At 40.1% G+C, this 27,268-nt stretch overlaps 1 protein-coding gene across 8 annotated transcripts in view; it reads left to right on the top strand.

Moving 5' to 3' along the window:
• The window catches only part of MID2 (midline 2), a 95,539-nt gene that overhangs the window by 23,549 nt on the left and 44,722 nt on the right, over window positions 1-27,268 (top strand). For all 8 annotated transcript variants that reach the window (XM_059051338.2, XM_067023228.1, XM_059051343.2 and 5 more), the window contains exon 3: window positions 4,618-4,713. In XM_059051338.2, coding sequence (XP_058907321.1) covers window positions 4,618-4,713 — 96 coding nt within the window. The remainder of the gene's footprint in view (window positions 1-4,617; window positions 4,714-27,268) is intronic.

Genomic DNA, 27,268 nt, shown 5'->3' with positions numbered 1-27,268 from the left:
CTGGGAACATCAGTGAATAGACAAGATGTCAAAAAAGAGCTTGTCAAAGAATAGTAACGGGGTCACTGGCTCCGAGTATTTTTAAAGATGAAGTTGTCTTCTGTCAATTGGGAAGGCTCGGCTTTGGGGTGGGGTGGCCCTTCTTCCTTTCACTTCTCTTCGAAACCTTCAAGGTTCAATTCCCACATCAAAACAGTTGGGATCTTGTCTAGTTTTAGATAATGTTCACCTTGTATCTTGTAGAAAGTAAGAGAGAATATAGGCAGTCAATGGCAATAACACATGTTTCAATAGAACAAACAGAAAGACTCTGCCCCTTTTTAGGCTTCAAGACTCGCTGTGTCAGGTAGGTGTATGTAAGTGTGCTCATACATGTGTGAATACATGTGCCTTCCCGGAGCATGACATATGAAGATCACAGTCAAGTGTGTGCCATAAGGGGACTCTCTGGCTTCAGTGAAGAGCTGGTGTTTGGACATGCAGCTAGGTTTCTTCAGGGAGCCAATGAGAAAGTTATCTGAAATAACCTGTGTCTAAAGAAGTGAAAAAAAAAAAAACCCAGCAATTATTTGAGAGTGTTAGTGAAGCCATTTCTTTTTATGGGAAGCTGTCTGGAAGAAGAATAGCCTGTGCCTAGCTTTCTCAGAAATAGCAAAACATTTTCCTCTTTGGGAAGGGTATCACGGAACACAAACAGGCCAAGTCTATATGACACAAATGAAGTGGAACTTGGATAAAAATGGAATCAGTGCAGACTGCCAATTTAGCTAACTTGGGCCTTTTAAAATCTCAATTATGCAAATCAGCCAAATCTTCCCCTCACTTTGTGCTGTTTAGACACATGTACAATTCTGTGAGAGTTCTAACAATGTAGTCACCTGGAGGTGTGGAGAGGGTCTCACGGTTTCATAGCTGAAATGGCTTCTCTAACCTTCGCACAGGGAAGCACAGAAGGGCCCAGAGGTAACCTCCTGCAGTAGGGAAATGGGAGCTTCATCCTGCTCTCCCTGCTGACCTCCTGTCCACTTTCCTCCTGGCAGATATCTCCGTTCCAATCTCCCCTGCCACTTGGGCTCTCTAGTTGTCGCAGTTCAAGTGTTCTGACAAAGCTGCACTAACTAGGCTTGGGCAGGAGCCTGGCCCAGTCACTAAGTGGACTGCATGAGAAAAGAGCACAGCAAACCGGTTCTTCACAACCGAACAGCCACCACGACAACACAACAAAGAGAAGAGACGTGTTTAGTTTTACATAAAATTTTGCACCCCCCCCACACACATCCTTTTTGTTTACTTAGTCTGCGTATAGACATGATAATGACTTGGCCAAATCAATGAAATCATTCATACCTAGAGTGGCCCAGAATTTCTAGTTCGAAATGATTCGTCAGGGCTAAGCATGATAAGGAAGGGTGAGGAAATCAACTGCATAATTGCTTCAATTCTCTGCTTCCCTTTGCATATGGTGATTATTGAGAATCAATTCCAGCTTGAGAGGAGGCTTTAATTCCTGGTAAATGAATAGGAAGTGAGTAAGTAAATGTTCGGTGTTTCCCTCAAATTATGTCTCGTAATGTAAGAAAACAGTGGCAAAAAGCCATCAACAGATGGTGTTTTCATTAGCCAAAGATTTATTTTTCAAAGCCTTTTCATATTAATGAAGTAAAGATGAAATTAGAGTCATCTTGTCAGTTCTAGTTCTGGATTGTTAAAATGTGCTGGCATTCTGCAAATCGCTAGGGGGCCAGAGGAAAATAACCATTTGCCATAATGTTGTGATGGAGACCCAAGGTCCATAGTGTAACCAGACCCCGAATTATGTGTTCAGCCCTAATTTTTGTTTTCAGTGGCTTTACAGAAGCTGTGAGTCTCAGTTGTGGGCCACAAATGAGGAACACACAGCAGGGACCTTAGTCCTGCTCTGCATTATGAATTATTTATAAGATATCAGTTTCATGACAAGTGTTGCAACAGGTTGCATACACTTGTTAGAAAACATTCTCCCCTTGGAATCCCATGTTTGAAAGAAAACACATTACAGTTGAAACACAGATTTCTTATACTGTATCTGCTCTGAGTTCCTCAATCTACATTGTATTTACCTAATATGTCCATAAACTCATTTGTGAGACATGGAATTTCCATTGATCTAGGAATCTGGACCACTCTGTGGGAGGAAATCACACACTGATTGGGCCCGTTACACATGCCTGCTCTCTAACTTGAGCTGGACCTTTTCATCAAACTACAGCTCCATCATATTCACCTTACATTTGAATTTTTGAAGAGGAGTCTAGACCGGTAGCCTCCACATTGTCACTATTGACATACTAACCCTGTACAGTTTGGCATTTGCTTCCAAAACTCTACTGAAACTCCTTTTGCAAAGGTCACCAGTGACCTCTAATTAGCAAATCCAGCTGCCTTTTCTCAGGCCTAGTATTTCGTGCGCTCTCCGTATCTGAGAGTGGCAAATCCTTTCTTGAAACATGTTTCTCTCGATTATCCTCTTAGCTTGGCCCAGATCTGCATTACCAACTGCTTGGCATATTGCACTCTCCTCCTAACCAGTGCCCCTGCCCCCAGGGCAGGGCCTCTGTCTCCATTTCCAGCCTGTGCCCCTCTATTTTCTTGTACCCTCTGTTCTAGCCAAACTCAACTCTGTTCCCTGGACATGTCCTACGCCACTCCTTGTGCCTGCAACGCCCTGCCTGCCTCCATCTCTGTCTATTCAAATCCTGCTTATCCTTCAAGACCCAGCGTAATTTCACCTCCTCTTTATCTCTGAAGTCAAAGCACCTTGAATAGAGTAGGTGCTCAAAAGCACCTTGAATAGAGTAGGTGCTCAATACCTTTCGTATTAAGTACAAATGAAATACCTTTTGTATTAAATCTCCGAACTGCCCTTTCTTTGTTTTCCCCTGACATCTACTTAGCTTAGAACTCATGTCCAAATCAACAATTGCGGCCCTTCGTTTTTCCTTTTTCTCTCCCTTTTTCCTTGCTAAGGAGAAGACCACAGACTGAGATGGTGGTGGAGTTAAAGAAGGCCAGGGGAGACACAGTATCCAAGCCAAGAAAAATGGAATAACTGGTGAAAAAATCACTCGCGTGGGCATAAAGCCAAAGAAACCAAGCGAGGTCTGGCAAGAAGCAGAGATTAAGCTGATTCTCATAATCCAGATTGAGAACAAGTGAGATCAGACTGCCTGTCCTAGAAATACATATATCTGTGGGAATACTCCTCTGGGATGGATTCATGGGACAGTGCCAAGGGTACTAAGGAGCCACAGCTACCTAGCGGAGAAGAAAGGGGCCAACACGAGTCCTCTCCCCTTCTTCCCACTATCCCTTGCCCCCTCTCCCCCGTGCCCGCCCCACCCAAAACATGCACCTTGAACAACTATAAACCATAGGAACCATGGAGACAGCAATGAAGCAATGAACACAACCAAGGGAAGGAATGCTGTGCTAGCAGAATAAGGGCCAGGAAGTTGGGGTATTCCATTTGGAACAGACTTTGTGGGGATGTTGGGATGGTGACTGAGAGAGGAGTGGATATTGGGGCAGGTCCTGGAGGAAGCAGCCGCCAGAGCTGAAGACTTGGAAATGAGGAGGAATAAAAAAAAGCCCATTACCAATCTAGAGTGAATAACATTCTATTTTTTTTCACATGGGGAATGTAAGAGAGTAGCTTGCTCAACTGAAAATATGCGAGGAGGTCTTAGTACTGTTTTAACTATGTTATAATAAACAGATTTGCAAAGCGCTGGTAATGTTTCCCTAAAAGGATCTATGTCCCAGTAAACAACAGTAAACAATGGATGTCCTGTCTTGATACATACAGCTAGACTTTGCATTTTGAAGTCTGGCATTTCTGTAGGCTATCGCTTAGTGCCAAAGGAGGGAAGCTGTGAGATACAACGCTAGATTTTGATGAATTCCACACTGAAAATACCATCTTTTTTCCTGAAGGAACCTACTGATAAATATAAAGTGTTATCAACAAAGACAAAAAAATCATGGAATACTGGGGCAAAGCTGTATCTGAAGACTTGAGACCTGGATTCCAGTCCTAGCTTTGCTACATACTAATTATATGACTGTGCAAAACACTTTAAGGCCACTCTGCAGCTCAGTTCTCTCATCTGTAAAATGCTGACATCTCCTACTTCATAGGCTGTCATGATTATTAAATGATATGTATGAAATCGCCTAGCATAGTGTCTGGCAAGTAGTAATTGTTCAATAAATTATAGTTTTCTTAGTCAACTCATCTGTAAAAAAAGAGATAATAAAGTCTGTTCTCCCTATGTCACAGGATTACTATGAGGGCAAAATGAGATATTGACTATGAAATACTTTTAAAAGTTAAAAAATATTATAGAAAACATAAAGTTGCTTTAATGTCATTAAATTCCTACATTCACAAAGTGACAATGTACAGCATTATTAATTGGCACCTAGAACAGTGCTTGGCCCATGTGCAATGAATCTTTGAAATATTTGTTGACTGACTGACTGATTTCCATGTGATACTGGGTCTCAAACTCATTGAAAATTTCTTCTTTTTTCCCCCTCTTCCCTGTTTCCCTCTGGCTTCATACTCTGCGATGGCAGCAAACTCTGGAGATGAACCTCACGAACCTGGTTAAGCGCAACAGTGAACTAGAAAATCAAATGGCCAAGCTAATACAGATCTGCCAGCAGGTTGAGGTATGTAACAGAAACATCTGTCATTCTTTCGAAGAACCTGGATCAGGCGATCCTTTTGGGGGGACTTGTTTTGTCAGGGTGTAGCTCGGCCATTTGGAGTGAAGGGCTGAATGATAATTTTAAGAAGTCTCATTCCTTTCGGATGCTTGTTCCAAGCAAAGTGGCAGATAGCTATTGTTTAAAAAAAAATAAGTGGTGGTGGTGGGTTGGGGAGACGTCAGTCCCAGGGGCAATCGCTTCTCCTTTTCCAGTAGCAGGTGGTGTGAGAATCCAGCATGAAGTGTGTTTCTTTCTTCATCAGACTGAATATCCTAGCTCCTTAAAAAGATTGCTAGGGAGTAAGGGAAGTTGGGAACCCCAGATCCTCAGGGTAGAGTAAGGTTTGTTCAGTGCAATATTGTTTCTATAAGAATATTATCAGAACTGCTTCTCTTCCTAACCTCTCCTCCCTTCTTCCCCATGCACCTTACCTGGTCCTCACTCATCGCCTTTCCACTTATTCTTGTCATCAACAAATGATATCTGTGTTAGAGTTATCTGTGAATTATCAAGTGTTGTACAATATGAGGTTATCTACATCAGATCTCAGAACAGAGCCTACAAGAGGAGTCGACCTCTTCATAAATGGACATAATAAAACAAAGATGTTATTTCTCTCTTTTTTGCAAGAGTGTGAAACTTCAGCCATAGCATTTGGCTTTGTGTTGATTTTGTTGAAGAGGTGATGGTAGGTAGGGCCTAAAGTGTAAACAGGGTCGGGTAAAATATTATACAGGACTCCTCATGGGCAGTGGTTGGATAAAAATGTTTCTGTTTATAACCTGATAGTCTAGTTCTAATCTTACGTGTATGACAGAAAATGTAATGGTTCAAGTTTATTTTATTTTAAGCAATAAAATAATTTTATTAAGATCTCATCTCTTAATCCCCCCTGGGGAGTCCTATTTAAGAGAATGTGGAGAGTCTTCTTATAAGGCGAAGAATCTTCTTATATAAGTAACCACTCCTGACTGTTTGGATATCTTAAAGTATTGGGTTTCTTAAAGTAGATTGTTGTTGTATTATGAGCATACCATAGCAATGTAATCCCTGCTGGGCACTCCATTTGTGGAAGAGACTGGTGCTATAGGTAGAGTACACAGGATACCAGTTAAACTCAGGTGTGAGATTATGGAATGGGGTGGGGAATTTAGGAAGAAGCATAAGGAATGGAAAGAATGCTGAAATGTAAGTTGGAAAATTGGTTTCTGAACTTGACTCTGTCATTAACTGGTAGTATGAACTTGAGTAAGTCATCTAGCCTCTCAACTTCAGTGTCCTTACCTATAAAATGAGGGATTGAACTGAATACATGACCTTCAGTGTCACTTCCAGATTTCTCAAGTCGTGATTCTATGAATGGTTGCTTTCTTTATTCTTTTCTTTTTCTCTTCGGTCTCATCCTTTCCAAGAGGGGAGAAGCAAAACAGAAGGCATTTTAGAGTGGTTTTCAGCTAATCAGAATCCCTTTATGTTCTACTCTATCAAAGCTTCTGATTATGCTGTTAGATTACAGTATAAGAAACCCACACTGGTGAAGAGACAAGGAAGTATTGTGAACAGGAGACAAGATAAGAAATCCCTTCGTTTAAAATTTACATGATTGAGGGTGGGGCAACATCTCATAGTGAATAAAATGTGGTTAGAAATTGTAATCATCACTTCCTCATTCTCATCAAAAAGTTATTTAAGTAGAGAGCAAGTTGTAGTCAAATTAGCAAAGTAAGCAGTTTATTTTCATTGCTTATTCACTTTAGCACCTCTCTAACATCTTATCATCCCACCCCCCACTGCACCGCCCCCCCGCGCCCCCCCACCCCACCCAGGGAGTTTATCACTCTGGCCAGCCTCACCCAAACATAGCCCTGTTCTAACCTTTCCCAGCCCATCGCACCAATCAAACCTTTATGATTCAGGGCCCTACTCTTTGCAAGTGGCAAGGAGCTAGTCTCATAAAACAGTGCATCATTGTGTTAGTGGAGGAGGACTCATCCTGGTCCTCTAGGTTATAGGTGATGTTTTCACAGTGCCTTTCTGAAGTTAGTATTCCTGCTTGAGCCTTCAGGAGATGACACTAGTGGTGCCAAATGTAAGCAAAGTAGGTGGGAAAAGTAGTCCCATGGCAACCAGCAAAGGAGGGGTTTAAGAGACTCCCTCAGGGATGCTTACTAATCCTCGGCCAGTCGTCTGCTCTGGTACACAAAAGGTCACCCTTTATTAATACTTACTTATGCATAGCACTGTACCAGGTACAAAGAAAACAGCATAGACACAGTATTTACCCTCTGGGGGCTTACATGTTATACAAATCCACCCTGATGTAGATACACATGTGCAAGAAATACAGACAATGGAATTAAAATGTTAACTGAGAATGGGGAAAGAATCTTGAGATAGTGCATTACATGTCAAGGGCGAGAGTGTATTTTGGGAGTTAACTCCATGATCTTATTCAGTTTAGGATTCCTTCTTTGACAGGGGCCCTACAAGATGGTTTATGGAAGGCCATGGCTGTGCTCTATGACATCATCCCTTCTGAAAGGTTAGGGATGTGCCCTAACTTCTCCATAATAATAGGGTGAATCCAGGGTACTTATTATGTTCGTTCAGCACAGAGCCTGTGTGTCCAGAAGGCTTCAAGACAAGCCCCGGGATTAGGAATGCAGTTAAAGAAGAGATTTGAGACTTCATAAACACTTATAAATACTTTATAAAATGAAATAAATAGTAGGATACTTTCATGCAAGCCAGACATTAAGGGGTGGTTTGAATTTTTTTCACTTGATCGAATTCACATTTGTCTGTCGGGAATGACTATATTCACAGTGTAAACCAGGCATTTCACATCGGGCGGGGGTGGAGGATACCAGCTAAGGCACTTCTGAGAAAACTAGAATAGGCTATTTTCCTGCCAAACCTGTTCCCCTTCCTGACTGTCTGCAAATGTTTTTGTCACAGATTGACTTTTCATAAAAGAGCCATAAATACTGCCTCCCTCTCCTGGTTCTTTCTCCCTGTTCTCTATTCTCCTCAGAAAGTAAACAAAGCTGCAGTCTTCCTATTATTACAGAAACAGAGATTAGGATCACCACAGATTTGTTAGCTGAATTCTTTGGTAACGCAGCCTTTTAGAGTCACTGCCCAGCTTTCAGAATTCAGTGGATAGGCAGCTGGAAAATATTTTCTGTCGGGGCTGGAGAACATGGGAAGGAGGGAGAGGCAGGCCCAAGACTCCTTTAATCTGGTTAAGGAAGGGCATGCTCTGACCTTGCTACTCTGGCCACTTGATCTCTATATATAGTTCTTTGTCCCGTCTCATCAGGCATCCTTTGCTTACATTTCCAAAGGAAATCTCTGTTTAATGCATAGCCAAGGGAAAATGTATACCAACAGATGAATAGTTCCTCTTGGCTTCCAAGTCTGCATGGTTTTGTGAATAAATAAGCATTCCGGAAAATATTAAGGGGAAGAAAAATGGTTAAATACTTAGTAATCAGTCAGGCTACAGCATTTCTTGAGCAAACGCGATGTACTCAGTATGGTAGGTCATTTGGGGGCTACAAAAGAAACATATGTTGTTGATGACCTCCAGAAACTTTTATTAGCCTAGCTAGGGACAACCCAGTATCTAGTGAGAAAGAGGAGTATTTATAAAACAGTGTGCAATACAGGGAGCACAGATGAATGTAGTATAGCCCTTCTGTGTTTACTTTTTTAGTCTTCTTGTTAACTTTTCAGGCATGGAGCACATTTTGTGTGCCATCTATTTTCCTCCCCTCCAGAACTGCAGCAGGACAATGGGTTGGTCCATCCCAGAAGCTCCATGGGCAGATTGATTTCTTTCTGGCTCTTGTCAAGCCTTTTAAGGGGCTGGGTGGCATGGCTGTTTAGCATTAAGAGAAAGAAAAAAGAAAGGAGATGAGCTGGAAGAGAGGGAATGGCTTCCCTTAGTTTGGGGAATTTCAGCTTTTCATCTTGCCACCAGGTCTTTGCTCCAATAACTTTCAGAAGTCTTAGAGCTCAGACCATAGGGGGCTTGGAGTTCTCCTCTTTCTGCTCATGTCACTCATTGAAATGGTAATTGGAGCAAGATTCAATGTCTGACTACTTCTCCAAGCATAAAAATAAGTGTCTTAATAGAAATTAGTTAAAAAAAAACACATCACTATGGATGATTTCAGCAGATGATCCTGAAATGTTTTAGAGTGGTTGAGCTAGAAGCAATAATAGAATCTAAATCATTAAAGCACACATATGTTTGTTGGAGGACTCTTCTGTAAGCACGGAGGACATGATAAAATGAAGGCGTGATTACACTGAAGTAAGTGTGATTAGGGAAAATTTAATGGATAAAATGCATTTTAGGTGAATGTTGCAGGAGGAAAAATAAATTCCTTGCTGAGACAGAGAGCAGTGATATTAATGGAGGTGAAAATGAGCAAATGGTATGGGCAAAGTGGTACACTACGCACTAGGTATACACTGGGTATATAGAGATAAATAGCAAATGGTCCCTGACCTCAAGGAACTTGCTTAACAGGTAAAAAGTCAAACATAATGTGAAGTGATGATTATTGTAATGAAGGTAAGTGCAAGATGACAAGCTAGCGTAGAGAAAGAAACACCTAAGTCTGCCTGAGAGACTTAGGAAGGGACTGCAAAATGGAAATAAAAATCAAATTGTCTTGAAATAAGAGTAGAATTTTGCCAAAAAAAAATGAGAAAAGGGAGCAAAGGGAACACCATGCGAGAACATAGAAGGGTAAAGAGCATAGAAGTGTTCAGGAAATCACCGGAAGTTTGGTTCCGGTGATGTGAATGGGATTATGTGAGATCATTGCAAGAGGTGTGTGGAGAAGTAGCTAGGGCCTGGATAGTGAAGGGCCTTGTATGCCATACATAGGTGTTTGGACTTTATCCTGAAGACTCTAGGGACCCATGGAAGGATTTAAAGTAGGTGAATAACTGGATAAGGTCTTCATTTTAGGATTGCTCTGGCTGTAGTATGCAGGATGGAGCAAGGGTCAGGGGTCAAAACTGAAGGTAAAGAGACCAGTTAGGTGGCTTTTACTGATTCATGGAGAGATGAAAGCCCAACCTAAGGCAATGGCAACAGGGCTAGGGAGCAGGGGATAAATTCAAAACACATTTGTAGTAGGTAGAATCAATATGACTTGGTGATCAGTTAGATGCAGTGGGTAGAGAGGTGAGAGAATAGTAGGGTGATCTATAGGTTTCTGGCTTGGGTAACTGAATGGACGTGTTTCCTTTAACTAGGTTAGGAAATAGATGGAGTTATTTTTATTTTTAAAATTTAAAAAAAATTTTTGAATTTTATTTTATTTTAGTTTTTAATATAGCAGGTTCTTATTAGTTATCTATTTTATACATATTAGTATATATATATGTCAATTCCAATCTTCCATTTCATCCCCCCCAACCCACCACTTCCCTCCCCGCTTGGTGTCCATACATTTGTTCTCTACATCTGTGTCTCTATTTCTGCCTTGCAAACCGGTTCATCTGTACCATTTTTCTAGATTCCACATATATGCATTAATGTACGATATTTGTATGACAGTCTCCAAGTCCATCCACGTCTCTACAAATGACCCAATTTCGTTCCTTTTTCTGGCTGAGTAATATTCCATTCTATATACGTACCACATTTCTTTATCCATTCGTCTGTCGGTGGGCATTTAGGTTGCTTCCATGTCCTAGCTATTGTAAATAGTGCTGCAATGAACATTGGGGTGCATGTGTCTTTTTGAATTATGGTTTTCTTTGGGTATATGCCCACAAGTAGGATTGCTGTGTCATATGGTAGTTCTATTTTTAGTTTTTTAAGGAACCTCCATAGTGTTCTCCATAGTGGCTGTATCAATTTACATTCCCACTAACAGTGCAAGAGGGTTCCTTTTTCTCCACACCCTCTCCAGCATTTGTTTGTAGATTTTCTGATGATGCCCATTCTGACTGGTGTGAGGTGATACCTCGTTGCAGTTTAGTTTTGCATTTCTCTATTAATTAGTGATGTTGAGCAGCTTTTCATGTGCTTCTTGTCCATCTGTATGTCTTCTTTGGAGAAATGTCTATTTAGGTCTCTGCCCATTTTTTGATTGGGTTGTTTATATTTTTAATATTGAGCTGCATGAGCTGCTTCCAAATTTTGGAGATTAATCCTTTGTCCATTGATTCGTTTGCAAATATTTTCTCCCATTCTGAGGGTTGTCTTTTCATCTTGTTTATGGTTTCGTTTGCAGTGCAAAAGCTTTGAAGTTTCATTAGGTCCCATTTGTTTATTTTTGTTTTTATTTCCATTACTCTAGGAGGTGGATCAAAAGAGATCTTTCTGTGATTTATTTCAAAGAGTGTTCTTCCTATGTTTTCCTCTGAGAGTTTATAGTGTCTGGTCTTACATTTAGGTCTTGAATCCATTTTGAGTTTATTTTTGTGTATGGTGTTAGGGAGTGTTCTAATTTCATTCTTTTACATGTAGCTGTCCAGTTTTCCCAGCACCACTTATTGAAGAGACTGTCTTTTCTCCATTGTATATCCTTGCCTCCTTTGTCATAGATTAGTTGACCCTAGGTGTGTGGGTTTATCTCTGGGCTTTCTATCCTGTTCCATTGTTCTGTATTTCTGGTTTTGTGCCAGTACCATATTGTCTTGATTACTGTAGCTTTGTAATATAGTCTGAAGTCCAGGAGCCTGATTCCTCCAGCTCCATTTTTCTTTCTCAAGATCGCTTTGGCTATTCAGGGCCTTTTTTGTTTCCATACAAATTGTGAAAATTTTTGTTTTAGTTCTGTGAAAAATGCCATTGGTAGTTTGATAGGGATTGCACTGAATCTGTAGATTGCTTTGGGTAGTATATTCATTTTCACAATGTTGATTCTTTCAATCCAAGAACATGGTATATCTCTCCATCTCTTTGACTCCTTTCATCAGTGTCTTATAGTTTTCTGAATACAGGTCTTTTACCTCCTTAGGTAGGTTTATTCCTAGGTATTTTATTCTTTTTGTTGCAATGGTGAATGAGATTGTTTTCTTAATTTCTCTTTCTGATCTTTCTTGTTAGTGTATAGGAATGCAAGAAATTTATGTGCATTAATTTTGTATCCTGCAGCTTTACCAGATTCATTGATTAGCTCTAGTCGTTTTCTGGTGGCATCTTTAGGATTCTCTATGTATAGTATCATGTCATCTGCAAATAGTGACAGTTTTACCTCTTCTTTTCTAATTTGTATACCTTTTATTTCCTTTCCTTCTCTGGTTGCCATGGCTAGGACTTCCAAAACTATGTTGAATAATATTGGTGAGAGTGGACATCCTTGTCTTGTTCCTGATATTAGAGGAAATGCTTTCAGTGTTTCACCATTGAGAATGATGTTTGCTGTGGGTTTGTCGTGTATGGCCTTTATTACGTCATATAAGGCATAGGTCCCCTCTATGCCCACTTTCTGGAGAGTTTTTATCATAAATGCGTGTTGAATTTTGTCAAAAGCTTTTTCTGCATCTATCGAGATGATCATATGGTTTTTATTCTTCAGTTTGTTAATATGGCGTATCACATTGATTGATTTGTGTAAATTGAAGAATCCTTGCATCCCTAGGATAAATCCCACTTGATCATGCTGTATGATCCTTTTAATGTGTTGTTGGACTCTGTTTGCTAGTATTTTGTTTAGGATTTTTGCATCTATATCTATCAGTGATATTGGTCTGTAATTTTCTTTTTTTGTACTATCTTTGTCTGGTTTCGGTATCACGGTGATGGTGGCCTCATAGAATGAGTTTGGGAGTGTTCCTTCTTCTGCAATTTTTTGGAACAGTTTGAGAAGGATTGGTGTTAGCTCTTCTCTAAATGTTTGTTAGAATTCATCTGTGAAGCCATCTGGTCCTGGACTTTTGTGTGTTGGAAGATTTTTAATCATAGGTTCAATTTCATTACTTGTGATTGGTCTGTTCATATTTTCTGTTTCTTCCTGGTTCAGTCTTGAAAGGTTATACCTTTCTAAGAATTTGTCCATTTCTTCCAGGTTGTCCATTTTATTGGCATAGAGTTGCTTGTAGTAGTCTCTTAGGATGCTCTGTATTTCTGTGGTGTCTGTTGTAACTTCTCCTTTTTCATTTCCAATTTTATTGATTTGAGTCCTCTCCCTCTTTTTCTTGATGAGTCTGGCTAAAGGTTTGTCAGTTTTGTTTATCTTCTCAAAGAACCAGTTTTTAGTTTTATTGGTCTTTGCTGTTGTTTTCTTTGTTTCTATTTCATTTATTTCTGCTCTGACCTTTATGATTTCTTTCCTTCTACTAACTTTGGGTTTTGTTTGTTCTTCTTTCTCTAGTTCATTTAGGTGTGAGGTTAGATTGCTTATTTGAGATTTTTCTTGTTTCTTGAGGTAGAATTGTATTGCTATAAACTTCTCATTTAGAACTACTTTTGCTGCATCCCATAGGTTTTGGATTGTTGTGTTTTCATTGTCATTTGTGTCCAGGCAGTTTTTGATTTCCTCTTTGATTTCTTCAGTGATCTGTTGATTATTCAGTAATGTATTGTTTAGCCTCCATGTGTTTTGTGTTTTTTACGTTTTTTTCCCTGTAATTGATTTCTAATCTCATAGTGTTGTGGTCAGAAAAGATGCTTGATATGATTTCAGTTTTCTTAAATTTCCTGAGGCTTGATTTGTGACCCAAGATGTGATCTATCCTGGAGAATGTTCCGTGTCACTTGAGAAGAAAATGTAATCTGCTGTTTTCAGATGGAATGTCCCATAAATATCAATTAAATCTATCTGGTCTATTGTGTCATTTAAACTTGTGTTTTCTTATTAATTTTCTGTCTGGATGATCTGTCCATTGGTGTAAGTGAGCTGTTAAAGTCCCCCACTATTATTGTGTTACAGTTGATTTCCTCTTTTATAGATGTTAGCAGTTGCCTTATGTATTAAGGAGCTCTTACGTTGGGTGTGTGTATATTTATAATTGTTATTATCCTCTTCTTGGATGGATCCCTTGATCATAATGTAGTGTCCTTCCTTGTCTCTTATAACATTATTTATTTTAAATTCTATTTTATCTGACATGAGTATTGCTACTCCAGCTTTCTTTTGATTTCTATTTACATGGAATATTTTTTCCATCCCCTCACTTTCAGTCTTTGTGTGTCCATAGGTCTGAATTGGGTCTTTTATAGACAGCATTTATGTGGGTCTTTTTTTTTTGTATCCATTCAGTGAGCCTGTGTCTTTTGATTGGATCATTTAATCCATTCACATTTAAGGTAATTATTGATATGTATGTTACTATTACCATTTTCTTAATTTTGGGGGATTTGTTTTTGTAGGTCCTTTTCTTCTCTTGTGTTTCCCACTTAGAGAAGTTCCTTTAGCATTTGTTGTAGGGGTGGTTTGGTGGTGGTGAATTCTCTTAGCTTTTGCTTGTCTGTAAAGCTTTTGATTAGTCTGTCGAATCTGAATGAGATTCTTGCCAGGTAGAGTAATCTTGGTTATAGGTTCTTCCCTTTCATCACTTTAAACATATTGTGCCACTCCCTTCTGACTTGTAGAATTCCTGCTGACAAATCAGCTGTTAACCTTATGGGAGTTCCCTTGTATGTTATTTGTCATTTTTCCCTTGTTGCTTTTCATAATTTTTCTTTGTTTTTAATTTTTGCCAGTTTGATTACTATGTGTCTTGGTGTGTTTCTCCTTGAGTTTATCCTGCCTGGGACTCTCTGTGCTTCCTGGACTTGGGTGGCTATTTCCTTTCCCATGTTAGGGAAATTTTTGACTACAATCTCTTCACATATTTTCTCTGGTCTTTCCCTCTCTCGTCTCCTTCTGGGACCCGTATGATGTGAATGCTGTTGCTTTTAATGTTGTCCCAGAGGTCTCTTTTGCTGTCTTCATTTCTTTTCATTCTTTTTTCTTTATTCTGTTCCATGGCAGTGAATTCCACTGTTCTGTCTTCCAGGTCACTTATCCATTCTTTTGTCTCAGTCATTCTGCTATTGATTCCTTCTAGTGTATTTTTCATTTCAGTTATTGTATTCATCTCTGTTTGTTTGTTCTTTAGTTCTTCTAAGTCTTTGTTAAACATTTCTTGCATCTTCTTGATCTTTGCCTCCATTCTTTTTCCGAAGTCCTGGATCATCTTCACTATCATTACTCTGAATTCTTTTTCTGGAAGGTTGCCTATCTCCACTTCATTTAGTTGTTTTTCTGGGGTTTTATCTTGTTCCTTCATCTGGTACATAGCCCTCTGCCTTTTCATCTTGTCTATCTTTCTGTGAATGTGGTTTTCGTTCCACTGGCTGCAGGGTTGTAGTTCTTCTTGCTTCTGCTGTCTGCCCTCTGGTGGATGAGGCTGTCTAAGACGCTTGTGCAAGCTTCCTCATGGGAGGGACCAGTGGTGGGTAGAGCTGGGTGTTGCTCTGGTGGGCAGAGCTCAGTAAAACTTTAATATGCTTGTTGCTTGTGGGCTGGTGGGTGGTGATGAGTTCCCTCCTTCTTGGTTGTTTGTCTTGAGGTGACCCAGCACTGGAGGCTACAGGCTCTTTGGTGGGGATAATGGCAGACTCCGGGAGGGCTCACACCAAGGAGTACCTCCCAGAACTTCTGCTGCCAGTGTCCTTGTCCCCACAGTGAGCCACAGCCACTCACCGCCTCTGTGGAAAACTCTCCCCCCACCACTAGCAGGTAGGTCTGGTTCAGTCTCCTATGTGGTCACTGCTCCTTCCCCTGGGTCCTGATGCACACACTGCTTTGTGTGTGCCTTCCAAGAATGGAGTCTCTGTTTCCCCCAGTCCTGTCGAAGTCCTGCAGTCAAATCCCACTAGCCTTCAAAGTCTGATTCTCTGGGAATTCCCCCTCCCGTTGCCAGACTCCCAGGTTGGGAAGCCAGACGTGACGTGGGGATCAGAACCTTCACTCCAGTGGGTGGACTTCTGTGGTATAATTGTTCTCCAGTTTGTGAGTCATCCACCCAGCAGTTATGGGATTTGATATTATTGTGATTGCATCCCTCCTGCCATCTCATTGCGGCTTCTTCTTTGTCTTTGGATGTGGTGTATCTTTTTTGGTGAGTTCCAGTGTCTTCCTGTCGATGATTGTTCAGCAGTTAGCTGTGATTCCGGTGCTCTCACAAGAGGGATTGAGAACACGTCCTTCTACTCCGCCATCTTGAACCAGTCTCCCAGAGTTCTTTCTAGACATGTGAGGTTTGTTGTGCTGTCAGTGAGAGAGTCAAGTAGGAAATGCCTAGTGGACAGCTGGCTGGATATGGAGGTCAGGAGAGAGGTCTGGGAAAGGGATAAAGACTTGGGAGTCATCTAAGTGGCACTGAAAGCCACGGAGAATGTACAATGAGAAGAAAGCCTAGGGCACAGAAATCCAATTGTTTGTCACTCAGAATACAACAACAAACTGGCTTTCCAAAAATAAATGGAAAGACTGTGGAGCTTTTTATGAGATTACTGAGGGATGCCGTGTGTTTAAAAAATTAAATATCAGGAGGAAATTTTTCATTTGTGGGAATAGTCAACATTTTAGAAATTACCTCTGTAAAGACTATTTATAAGTGACACTTAACGAAGATTTCATGTTACAGGTAAACACTTTATATATGTTAACTCATTTAATCCTCACAACAACTCTATGAAGTAAACACTGTTATTATTCTTGCTTTACAGATAAAGACATTGAGATACAGAGAGATTGAAGTGATTTGCCAAGGTCATGCTGCTAGTAGGTAACAGAGTGGGGATTTGAATCCAGGCAGTTTAGCTCCAGAGCCTATGCCCCTAACCACCCCATTATACTTCCTTTTGCAAGGCCAAGGTACACATCACTTGGATGTCCCTTGTTTATCATGGGTCAGTGGTTCCTGACCCATCATGAGGATGGCTTGTAGTCAGTAAGGGGAATGATATATGGGTGTGAATTCTGGAAGAAAGCAAAAGAGAAACAGATGGAGCAGAAGGGAGGAAGAAAAGTGACAAAACAGAGGCTGAAAATAGCAAAGGAAGAGAGGCCTTGAAGGCGTAGAACTTTTGATAGAGTCCATTGGAACAGCACCATTATACAGGAAGATATCATTAATGACCTTTGAGGGAGCAGGTTCAGTGGAAAGGTGAGGATAGAAGATAGAGACAGAGAGGTCAAAGAGAAAGTAAGTTGTAAGGAAATGCACGCTGTGAGAAGTTTGATCATGAAAGTGAAGAGAGAAATAGAGTGGGAGTTATTATCCTTTTGAAGTGAAAAACAATCAGACTCACAAACACTCATACAATATTCTAGTTGTTTATTTTGTTACTGGGTAGCTAACAGTAGGAGTCACTAGATCCCCTGACTCTGACCACACATGCTTCATTTCCCATCCTGACTTGGCTTCCATCCATCTTTCCAATCCTGGGCCCTCCTGCCCAGCTCTAAGCCTCAGTTTCTACAACTCACTCCTCCTAGAAAGTGTGTAGGTTCTGGGATGCACCGTGATGTGGTAGCTTTGGAGTTGGTCATACTAGTTGTGTAACCTTGGACACACACATAACTCCTCTGAGCCTCAGTTTCATTATCTATGACACTTAGACTAATCATATTTTTAAGGGAAAGGTAGTACATGTAGAACACTTGCTACTGTAATTGGCAGATAGTCAAGGCTCAATAAATGGTAGTAGCAGTAGCAGCAGCAGCAGCTGTGACAATAGGAACAGTTGTTAGTATTAATTGTACTAGTGGAACTAGCAGCATTTCTGGGCACCTCACCTTTGCCAGAGATTCCTAGCCCTGACCTCAGGACTTCTAGAGGATCATCGTTATTTCTGAGGGTGGGGAAAGCAGTCAATCCCCAATGTTCACAATCAATCTTAAATTTAACACATGAACCAGAACTTTCCTTGGGAAGGGGGAGTGGTAATGAAATTACAGCACTAAAAATGTTGGAAATCTCAGCCATATGGCCCTATTTAATCACCCACCAACAACTGTGCAAAGGTGGTACACTAAAAAGGGTTATTATACTCAATAAGCTGCCGGTTTTCAGTTACTGAATTAAACAAATTTTATTTAGTATGGAAAAGTTCACTGCCCTTCTGCAAGAATATCTAAGGGATTCTTTAAGTTGATACTTAAGTAAACTTGCCTATTATCCTGCCCAAATTCCTCTTGATTACTGCCCCAAAGCAAAGGCAAAAGAAAAGTTTTGGGGAGGGACAGATGCTTACACCTCTAGTGGTTTTAAAAACAGAGAGTTTGGGCGATTATTTTTTAATTCAAGTGTAACTGACATACAACTCTGTTAGTTCCAGATGCAAAGCATAGCGATTCAATATTTATTGGGGATTTAAAAATGTTTATTAGCCAGAATGTTCTGTATTTTTGTGGGAGATGGACGATCAAGAGCAGCAGACTTAATATTAAGCTCCTGGGGACGATTTGGGCTACCAGTGCCTCATGAAAATGAAATAGCTATTTTGAAACCAATGTGGAATTATAGGTGGAGAAAATGGTTTCCATGAACTATGGGAAATAAGTACATAGTGACCTAGTCAGTCTATTCATTTATACTACTGAAATGACTAATTCAGAGTATTATATTCAATCTTATTAAGTATTTGGCAATTAATATTTAATATAGATGAAAAACCTAAATCAACTGTGCAATCTGAAGTGTGGGCATAGCCTATTTTTATACTAGAAAAGAAAATGCTTTATAATTTTCCAGACACCTAATGTGTTTGACTCTTTTTCAAAAATACTTTGTGACAATTGATATATTCCAGTGAAATAAAATTTTCGAGGACATTAAAGGTTGCATTTGAAACATTTGGAGGGTATGGACACATGACAGTGTTGTAAGGATAAACTGAGTTAGGATGGACATTGTTTTTCCTCCCTTCCTCCCCCATATCTATAGGGCATATAAACTTTCCACTGTGGCCATGTTTTCATAGTCAGAAAAGTTCATATAGGCATGCACTCTTGTTCTGCTTTTGCCCTTTTTTCCTTCAGTGCAGTGAAGCTCATTTTATAGCTCCATTCCCCATCTGCTGCCTTCTTCCTCCAGTTCCCATTTCTCAGTGTTCAAATTCTATGTTAAATGACCAGAACACTTGCCTAATGTTGGACCCTTCTGCTTACTCCACTCTTTGCACAATCCACCCAAGTTCCCCATTTCTAATGTGCTCTTGGAAAGTTGGTGGAATTCTAATAATTCAAGTTAAAGCCCTATCAAGCCTACCCTGTACCTTTAAATGTTTCCAGTTCCACCCCTACCTCCAACCTCTCTTGCCATCAACCCATCCAAAATACCAAACAAATAAAACAAAGACCAAAAGAAACCCTAAAATGGAAACGACTACCGCTATAACAAACATGCACACAGCCCTTGAAATGCCCTTTCTGTCTCTGCCTGTCTAGAAGAGTCCAGCTGTATGATATGGTAAGCAGAGATTGGGAGTGGGAGAAAATCATATTTGAATCCTATGTGCTGGTCTTTGTGCTAGAGGCATTCTTGTTTCAAATCTCAGTGTTTGTGACAATCCTGTGATGACGTTGGTGATATCCCCATTTTACAAATGAGGAACCTGAGAGTGAGAGAAATTAGATGACTTATTCAAGGTCACACATAGAGTAAGCTCGGGCTCTGTCTTGCATCTCTCTGACTCTGAAGTCCGTGTTCTTTCTGCTGCACTATTTGTTTACTTGCCACGTATTCATTTGTGTTCAGATAGAAAGGAGACGGCTTAGGATGTCCACTGATTTTCCTCCCTTCATTAAACAGCTCCAGAAGAATAGATGATCTATCTGGGGCCTTGGCATTCCTGACTCCATGGTAAGCCTCTTATGTACCTATATTTGATAGCCCAGAGTGGCTCTCTGTCCTAACAGCCCTTCGTGGGGGTTAGGAAGCAGAGGGAGAACGGCTGCTAGAGTTGGCGGAAGGAAGCAGTAGTGCCTACTGTTAAGGCACTTACTTGCTCAGATTATTTTTGTCCCATGAGCCCAAGTCAGGGGTTGAAAACAGAGTGGGCAGCTCCAGGTATCGATACTGACCCTGGTCATACAGTCAGTTTACTGTGGGACCCACACTTTCTTCCTGAGACTGTCTTGCTGGGTCGTCCTAGGGCATGACTGTTGTCTCCATGCGACACAGATTTTCTTAATCATTACAAGAGTTTGGCGGTAAAAAGAGTTTGGCGGTAAAGATTTACTCTCAAAAAGTGTCCTTAATCTTATCATACTTTGACTATAACTAACAAATATAATACCACAGTGACTGCAAATATATGGATCTCCTAAGAAAAAGTGCATATATTGTTACTATTTTTAAAAATTCAATTTATTTAAACTAAAAAAAATAGAAACAGTTCACCCATTTCTCCCACCCCCCCATCCCTTGCCTCTGGCAACCACCAATTTGTTTTGTATTTATGAGCTTATATTTTTAAACAAAAAAATTGTTTTAGAGTCCACATATAAGAGAGATCGTACAGTATCTGTCTTTCTCTGCCTGACTTATTTCAGTTAGTATAATGCCCTCGAGGGCCATCCATATTGTCACAAATGGCAAGATTTCATTCTTTTTTTATGACTGAGTAATATTCCATCATATAAGTATATCGCAATTTCTTTATCTGTTCATCCACTGATGAACACTTAGATTGTTTCCATGTCTTAGCTATTGTAAATAATGCTACAGTTGACCCAGGGGTGCATATTTTTCAATTAGTGTTTTCATTTTCTTGGGGTAAATACTTGGAAGTGGAGTTGCTGGATCATATATGGTAGTTCTATTTTTAATTTCTTGAGGAACCTCCATACTGTTTTCCATAGCAGCTGCACCAATTTACATTCCCACCAAAAGTACACAGGGGTTTTCTCCACAAGGTTCTTACTGCCTATGTTTTCTTCTAGGAGCTTTATGGTTTTAGGTCTTATGTTCAAGTATTTAGTCCATTTTGAGTTAATTTTTGTGTATGGTATTAGCTAGTGGTCCAGATACATTGTTATTGTTAACAGTGGGCCCATGTCCTTTGATGGAATGATTCTTGAGAAGTGCATGTACACCCACGGAATCAGCTATTTACCACCTCAGGACAGAAAGAGAATTCCATATCTCAGCCCATTCCCACTACCTCTCCTCTCACCTACATCATATTTCAAATCTAAGTTTACCCCATCTCAGGCAGTTCTAGGAACTCTTATTACTCCTAAGAGCTTTATATGCATTCATTCATTTAATCTTTACAATAACCCTATGAGATAAGTATTATTATTCTCATTTTACAGACGGGGAACCTGAGGCACAGGGCAGGTAACTAATTTGTACAAAGTCACACAGGGAGTAAGTGGAAGAGTGAGGGTTTATACCCAGTTAGACTCTAGAATTCATGCTCTTAATCACTATGCTGTATTAAAAGTGAAAGGCAAAGCTAACCAGATCACTTAATGGCTCTGTGTGCAGTGCCTTCCAAATTGCTGATTACTGTGCCTATGATCTGGGTAAGGACAGACGTCTGTCTGTATAACCAGTCTTGGTGTGTTATGTGAATGTGTGTCCATGTGGGAAGGACATGGTGTGTATCTGGAGCAGTGTTTAGGCATGCCCTTCTTTGTGGTGATAAGCTTCCTATAGAGCATGCATCTTAGTGCCCTTGCACATGCTACGCATCTCTCTATTTCATACATGGCTGACTGAGTGTTCATATCGTGTGTGTGTGTGTGTGTGTGTGTGTGTGTAGAGGGTATATTGTAAAGAGGATAGTATATTGTAAAGAGGAAAGAAGAACATGGAAAGAAGAACATGTCTAGTTAGAGAATTAGTGTTTAATTAAACATTAAACTGGGTCGTGAGGACTGCTTTGACATCTGTTCTTTTTTTCCCCTCAAAGGGTTCTTTTCAAACCCTCGGAATTTTCCCCATATAGGGGAAGAAACTGGGAAACAACTAGAGGAGGTTGTCTTTTGTTTCCTCTGATTGGAAACATTGTCTCTTGTGTTCAGAGCAGTTTTTCAGCCCTCTTCTCCTCCATATCCCAGGCCTGTTCCATTTTCTTCTAGTAACATCAAAAGCACGAGACAATCATTGGCTTTGGAATACTTTCTAAACCAATACAACTTTAGCCAAAAGATTGCATTGTACCAATGGGAGTCCATGTCGCATAGACTCACACACCTCTGCCTTTAGCTGCTCCACTCCCAATCTATATACAGGTAGTCACGCATTGGCACGCAATGGCAGGCTTACGAGTGCACAAAGACGTCTTCTTTGAAACATCTCAGGTGGAGGGGCAAGCACAGGACAGGCGGAGGATTAGAGAAGAGGGCGAGAGGACCAAGCAGGAAGGGATCACAATGGTGCACTGTGAGAAAGTATGTGAAAAGGAAGGGGGAAAACAATCATAAGATGCCAGTTTAGTATATAGTGCACATAACAACGAAATTCTTGCCAAATCTGTGACGTGTTCTAGGATCTGAAGAGCTCTGAATCTTCTAGCCTCCTGGGGCTATTCTGGGCTTCTGATTGCCACCGAGTCATCAGCCAAGAAATCCAAACTATTTTAGGAGGATTCCATTGGCTTTCAAATGAAGTGGAATTTATATTATATTGGTAGCACAGATAGAACATTTTATTTAAGAAGAGTCTGATCTCACTGGTGAGTAGGCAAATTGCATATTGTCTGCAGGCCAGGGAGTAGAATTAAACATCTTCATGCTTTCGCATTCCATTTCTGTCAAAACCAGGATATTGGCAGCAAACCGTCTGAAAAAAAACCCCACTGACCTACAGTGAGTACTGCCAAGCACCATGCTTAATGCTGACCTACTGTACAGCTGGTAACACAGTGACACATCATTAGCCCAGGCGGTAAAAGCAAATGGTGTTCCCAGGATATTAGTGTTTACTATTTATGGTCTTCTTTTAAAAAAATAACTGCATTTATAGAGAGTCAGTAAAACTTCTGTTACTTTTCCTATGTAAACCTTTATCAAAATGTATTTATTAAACTCCACTCAGTGTTTAGCATTGTGCTAGGTACTACAGGGGACTAGAACAGGTATGTAAGTCACTATCCTTCTCTTCAAGGACATTATAGTCTAGTTGGGGAAACAAGAACTAACAGTATGAAGCAATGGTAAACAATACAAAATAAAATAATTGGGTCTTCAATTGTGTGATGAGGGCTATAGGAGTTCAGAGGAGAGGAGATCAAAGAAGGCTGACATTATCATCACTCTCATCAAGAGTTAACATTTGTTGATACTTAAAATGTGCCGGGTATTGTGCTAAGTGCTGTACACATATTATCTCATTTAATACTCTCAGCTACCTCTGAGATAAGCATTATTATTATTATCCCCAAAAGATAAGGAAACTCAGATAACTAAGTGACTTATCCAAGGGGAGTAATGAGACCTGAGACTTAGAGAGGCAAGGAAGGACCTGATCACAAAGGACCTTAAGAGCCGTGTTAAGAAGTTTGTAATTCATCCCAAGGTCAGAGGGAAGCCAGTTGAAAATTAGAACGAAGCCGTTTTAAGCCTGGGAGGAGTGTGGTTTTTTAAAAAGATTATGCTGCCTAACTGCTGGATTAAGAACACATTTTGTATTGGGAAGATACAGACCAGAGGCAGAGGGACCAGTTAGATGACTGTTGTAGCATAGTGTCTGGTACATATGTATTAGGCACTCAATGCCTATTTGTTGGATGGATGGATAGATTAAGGAAGAGATTCTAGTGGACAGAACTAGTGAAGTAGTAATAAAGGATATAAAGGGATAGGTTCAAATTACATTTAGGAGGTAAAATATATGGGATTTAATGATTAATTGGATGTGGAGGATGAGAAAGAGCAGTTAAAAACAAAGCCCAGGATTTCTGAGGGGCTGGTAGTACCATTCATTCATTTAGGGAGTATTAGAGAAGAATCAGATTTAATGGAAAAGTGTGGGGGAAGGAGATGAGTTACGTTTTGGAAACACTGATTTTATGGTTCCTGTGTTTATACAAATTAAAGTGTCCAGTACACAGTTAGTTAGATATATGGGTCTTAATTTCAGGAGGGAGATTTCGGATGGAAAGAAAGATAAGTGAGGCAAATAGGGATCTTTTTGGGGTAACAGAATTATTCTAAAATTGGATTGTGGTAATGGTTGCACAGTTCTGTAAATTAATAAAAACTCATTGAATTCTCTAGCAGCACTATTTACAGTAGCCAAGACATGGAAGCAACCTAAGTGTCCACCAACAGAGGAATGGATAAAGAAGATGTGGCACATATATACAATGAAATATTACTCAGCCCTAAAAAGGAACGAAATAATGCCATTTGCACCAACATGGTTGGACCTAGAGGTTATCAAACTAAGTCAAGTAAGTCAGAGAAAGACAGATATTATATGATGTCACTTACATGTGGAATCTAAAAAATAATACAAATGAATATACAAAATAGAAACAGACTCACAGACTTAGAAAACAAATTTATGGTTACCAAAGGGGAAAAGTGGGGAAAGGGATAAATTAGGAGTATGGGATTAACAGATATACACTACTATATATAAAATAGATAAGCAACAAGGATTTCCTATATAACACAGGGAACAATATTCAATATCTTGTAATAACCTATAATGGAAAATAATCTGAAAAAATATATATGAAAAAAAATCATTGAATTCTCCACTTAAAATAGATGAATTTTATGGTATGTAAATTGTATCTCAATAAAGCTCTTTTGTTTTTATTTTTGGCCACGCCGCGCAGCATGTGGGCTCTTAGTTCCCCGACAAGGCATTGAACCTGCGCCCCCTACATTGGAAGCACAGAGTCTTAACCACTGGACCACCAGGGAAGTCCCAAATAAAGCTCTTTTTAAAAAAAGATAAGCAAGGCACTGGCATATAGGTGGTATTAAGGCCTTAAAAATGGATAAGATCGGGCTTCCCTGGTGGCGCAGTGGTTAAGAGTCTGCCTGCCAATGCAAGGGACACAGGTTCGAGCCCTGGCCAGGGAAGATCCCACATGCCGTGGAGCAAGTAAGCTCGTGCTCCACAACTACTGAGCCCACGTGCCACAGCTACTGAAGCCCACACGCCTAGAGCCCGTGCTCTGCAACAAGAGAAGCCATGACAGTAGAAGCCTGCACACTGCAACGAAGAGTAGCCCCCACTCGCTGCAACTAGAGAAAGCCTGCGCACAGCAACAAAGACCCAACACAGCAAAAATAAATAAATAAATAAATAATTTTTTTAAAATGGATAAGATCACGAAAGACTGAGGGTGATAGAATTCTTGGAATACTGGCATTTAAGGTTCAGGCCAAGGAGTTAGAGTGATCAGAAGGAAAACTAGGAGAGTTAGTGTCATGGAAGCCAAGGGAAGAGAGCATTTCCAGAAGAAGTAAATGGATGATTTTTTTTAAACTATAGGAGAGACTTAAATATCTTTAAATGTCAATGGGATCCAGGAACCAGTTGACAGAGAGAGGTTGAATGAAGGAGAGAGAAGGGAAGATTAAGTGAGGACACCAAGAGGGCAGGAGAGGATGAGATGCAGAGCACAGGTAGAGGGATGAACTTTCTAGAAGAGGGCAGGATGGTTGAGGATGCAGCTATGTTTGTTTATTGGTTTGTTTTGAGAATTTGAGGGAATTCTCTGGAATGAGTACTATTTTCTTTGTGAAGAAGGAAGTAAAATCATTTGCTATGATTTTATTGAATATTATGAGTGAGAAGGGAGGTGGTGGCTTTGGAGCTTTGAGGACTGTGGAGATTTGAATAAGCTACTGTGGAGAGGTGGAGAGAGCTGTCAAGAGAATCATACTAATATAGGATTAGTATGAAACATTGAGAGCCTGCTTGAAGCTGGACACCACGAATTTAAACGGGAATCAATCTATGCTTGTGTGATCAGCATATAGGTCACACTTAAACCCACAAGAATCAAAATGTTGCTTAGGGGAGAAGAAGGATAGAGATGTGTGTGTGTGTGTGTGTGTGTGTGTGTGTGTATACATATATATATACACACATTATATATATAACAGATAAAAGGTTAATATCACTAATATTGGAAATATCCGATATTGTATTATTATATTAGTGATGTTAACCTTTTATCTGTCACGTGTTGTGATTTTTTTCCTGGTTTGTCATTTATGTGTATTTTCCTATATGTCTTTTAGTTTTTCTGGCTTGTGGAGGAAGGTCTCCCCTCCGTAAACATTGTTTTCATAATTCAGTGGTTTTCTTTTTTGTATTTTAAGCCTTCAGTATACCTGGAATTTATTTTAGGATACAAAGTTTTGAAATTTATCTTAGGATATGTAGTTTTGTATTCTTCCAGATAAATAGCTCCTATGCCAAGACCATTTATTCACACAACAGTCCTTTTCCCATTGCCATATATCAGGTTTCCATATGTACTTGTACCTATTCTAGACTCTACTCTGTTCTAATGATTTAATTTTCTATTCTTATGCCAATACCTTACTATTTTGATCATAGTGGCTTCATGGTAACTTTTTTTAAACATCTTTATTGCAGTATAATTGCTTTACAATGGTGTGTCAGTTTCTGCTGTATAACAAAGTGAATCAGCTATACATATACATATATCCCCATAGCTTCTCCCTCTTGCATCTCCCTCGCACCCTCCCTATCCCACCCCTCTAGGTGGACACAAAGCACCAAGCTTATCTCCCTGTGCTATGCAGGTGCTTCCCACTAGCTATCTATTTTACATTTGGCAGTGTATATATGTCCATGCCACTCTCTCACTTCGTCCCAGCTTACCCTTCCCCCTCCCCGTGTCCTCAAGTACATTCTCTATGTCTGCATCTTTATTCCTGTCCTGCCCCTAGGTTCTTCATAACCACTTTTTTTCTTAGATTCCATATATATGTGTTATCATATGGTATTTGTTTTTCTCTTTCTGACTTACTTCACTCTGTAGGACAATCTCTAGGTCCATCCACCTCACTACAAATGACCCAATTTCATTCCTTTTTATGGCTGAGTAATATTCCATTGTATATATGTGCCACATCTTCTTTATCCATTCATCTGTTGATGGACACTTAGGTTGCTTCCATGCCCTGGCTATTGTAAATAGAGCTGCAATGAACATTTTGGTACATGACTTTTTTTGTTTTGCGGTACGTGGACCTCTCACTGTCATGGCCTCTACTGTCGTGGAGCACAGGCTCTGGACGCACAGGCATATTGGCCATGACTCATGGGCCCAGCCACTCCGCAGCATGTGGGATCCTCCCAGACTGGCGCACAAACCCATGTCCCCTGCATCGGCAGGCAGACTCTCAACCACTGCGTCACCAGGGAGGCCCCATGACTCTTTTTGAATTATGGTTTTCTCAGGGTATATGCTCAGTAGTGGGATTGCTGGGTCATATGGTAGTTCTATTTTTAGTTTTTTAAGGAACCTCCATACTCTTCTCCATAGTTGCTGTATCAATTTACATTCCCACCAACAGTGCAAGAGGGTTCCCTTTTC

The sequence above is a fragment of the Kogia breviceps genome, chromosome X (genome assembly GCF_026419965.1).
Source record: "Kogia breviceps isolate mKogBre1 chromosome X, mKogBre1 haplotype 1, whole genome shotgun sequence".
NCBI classification, from domain to species: Eukaryota; Metazoa; Chordata; class Mammalia; order Artiodactyla; family Physeteridae; genus Kogia; species Kogia breviceps.
The sequence above is the reverse complement of the archived record's forward strand: the minus strand, read 5'-3'. Positions and strand labels throughout refer to the sequence as shown.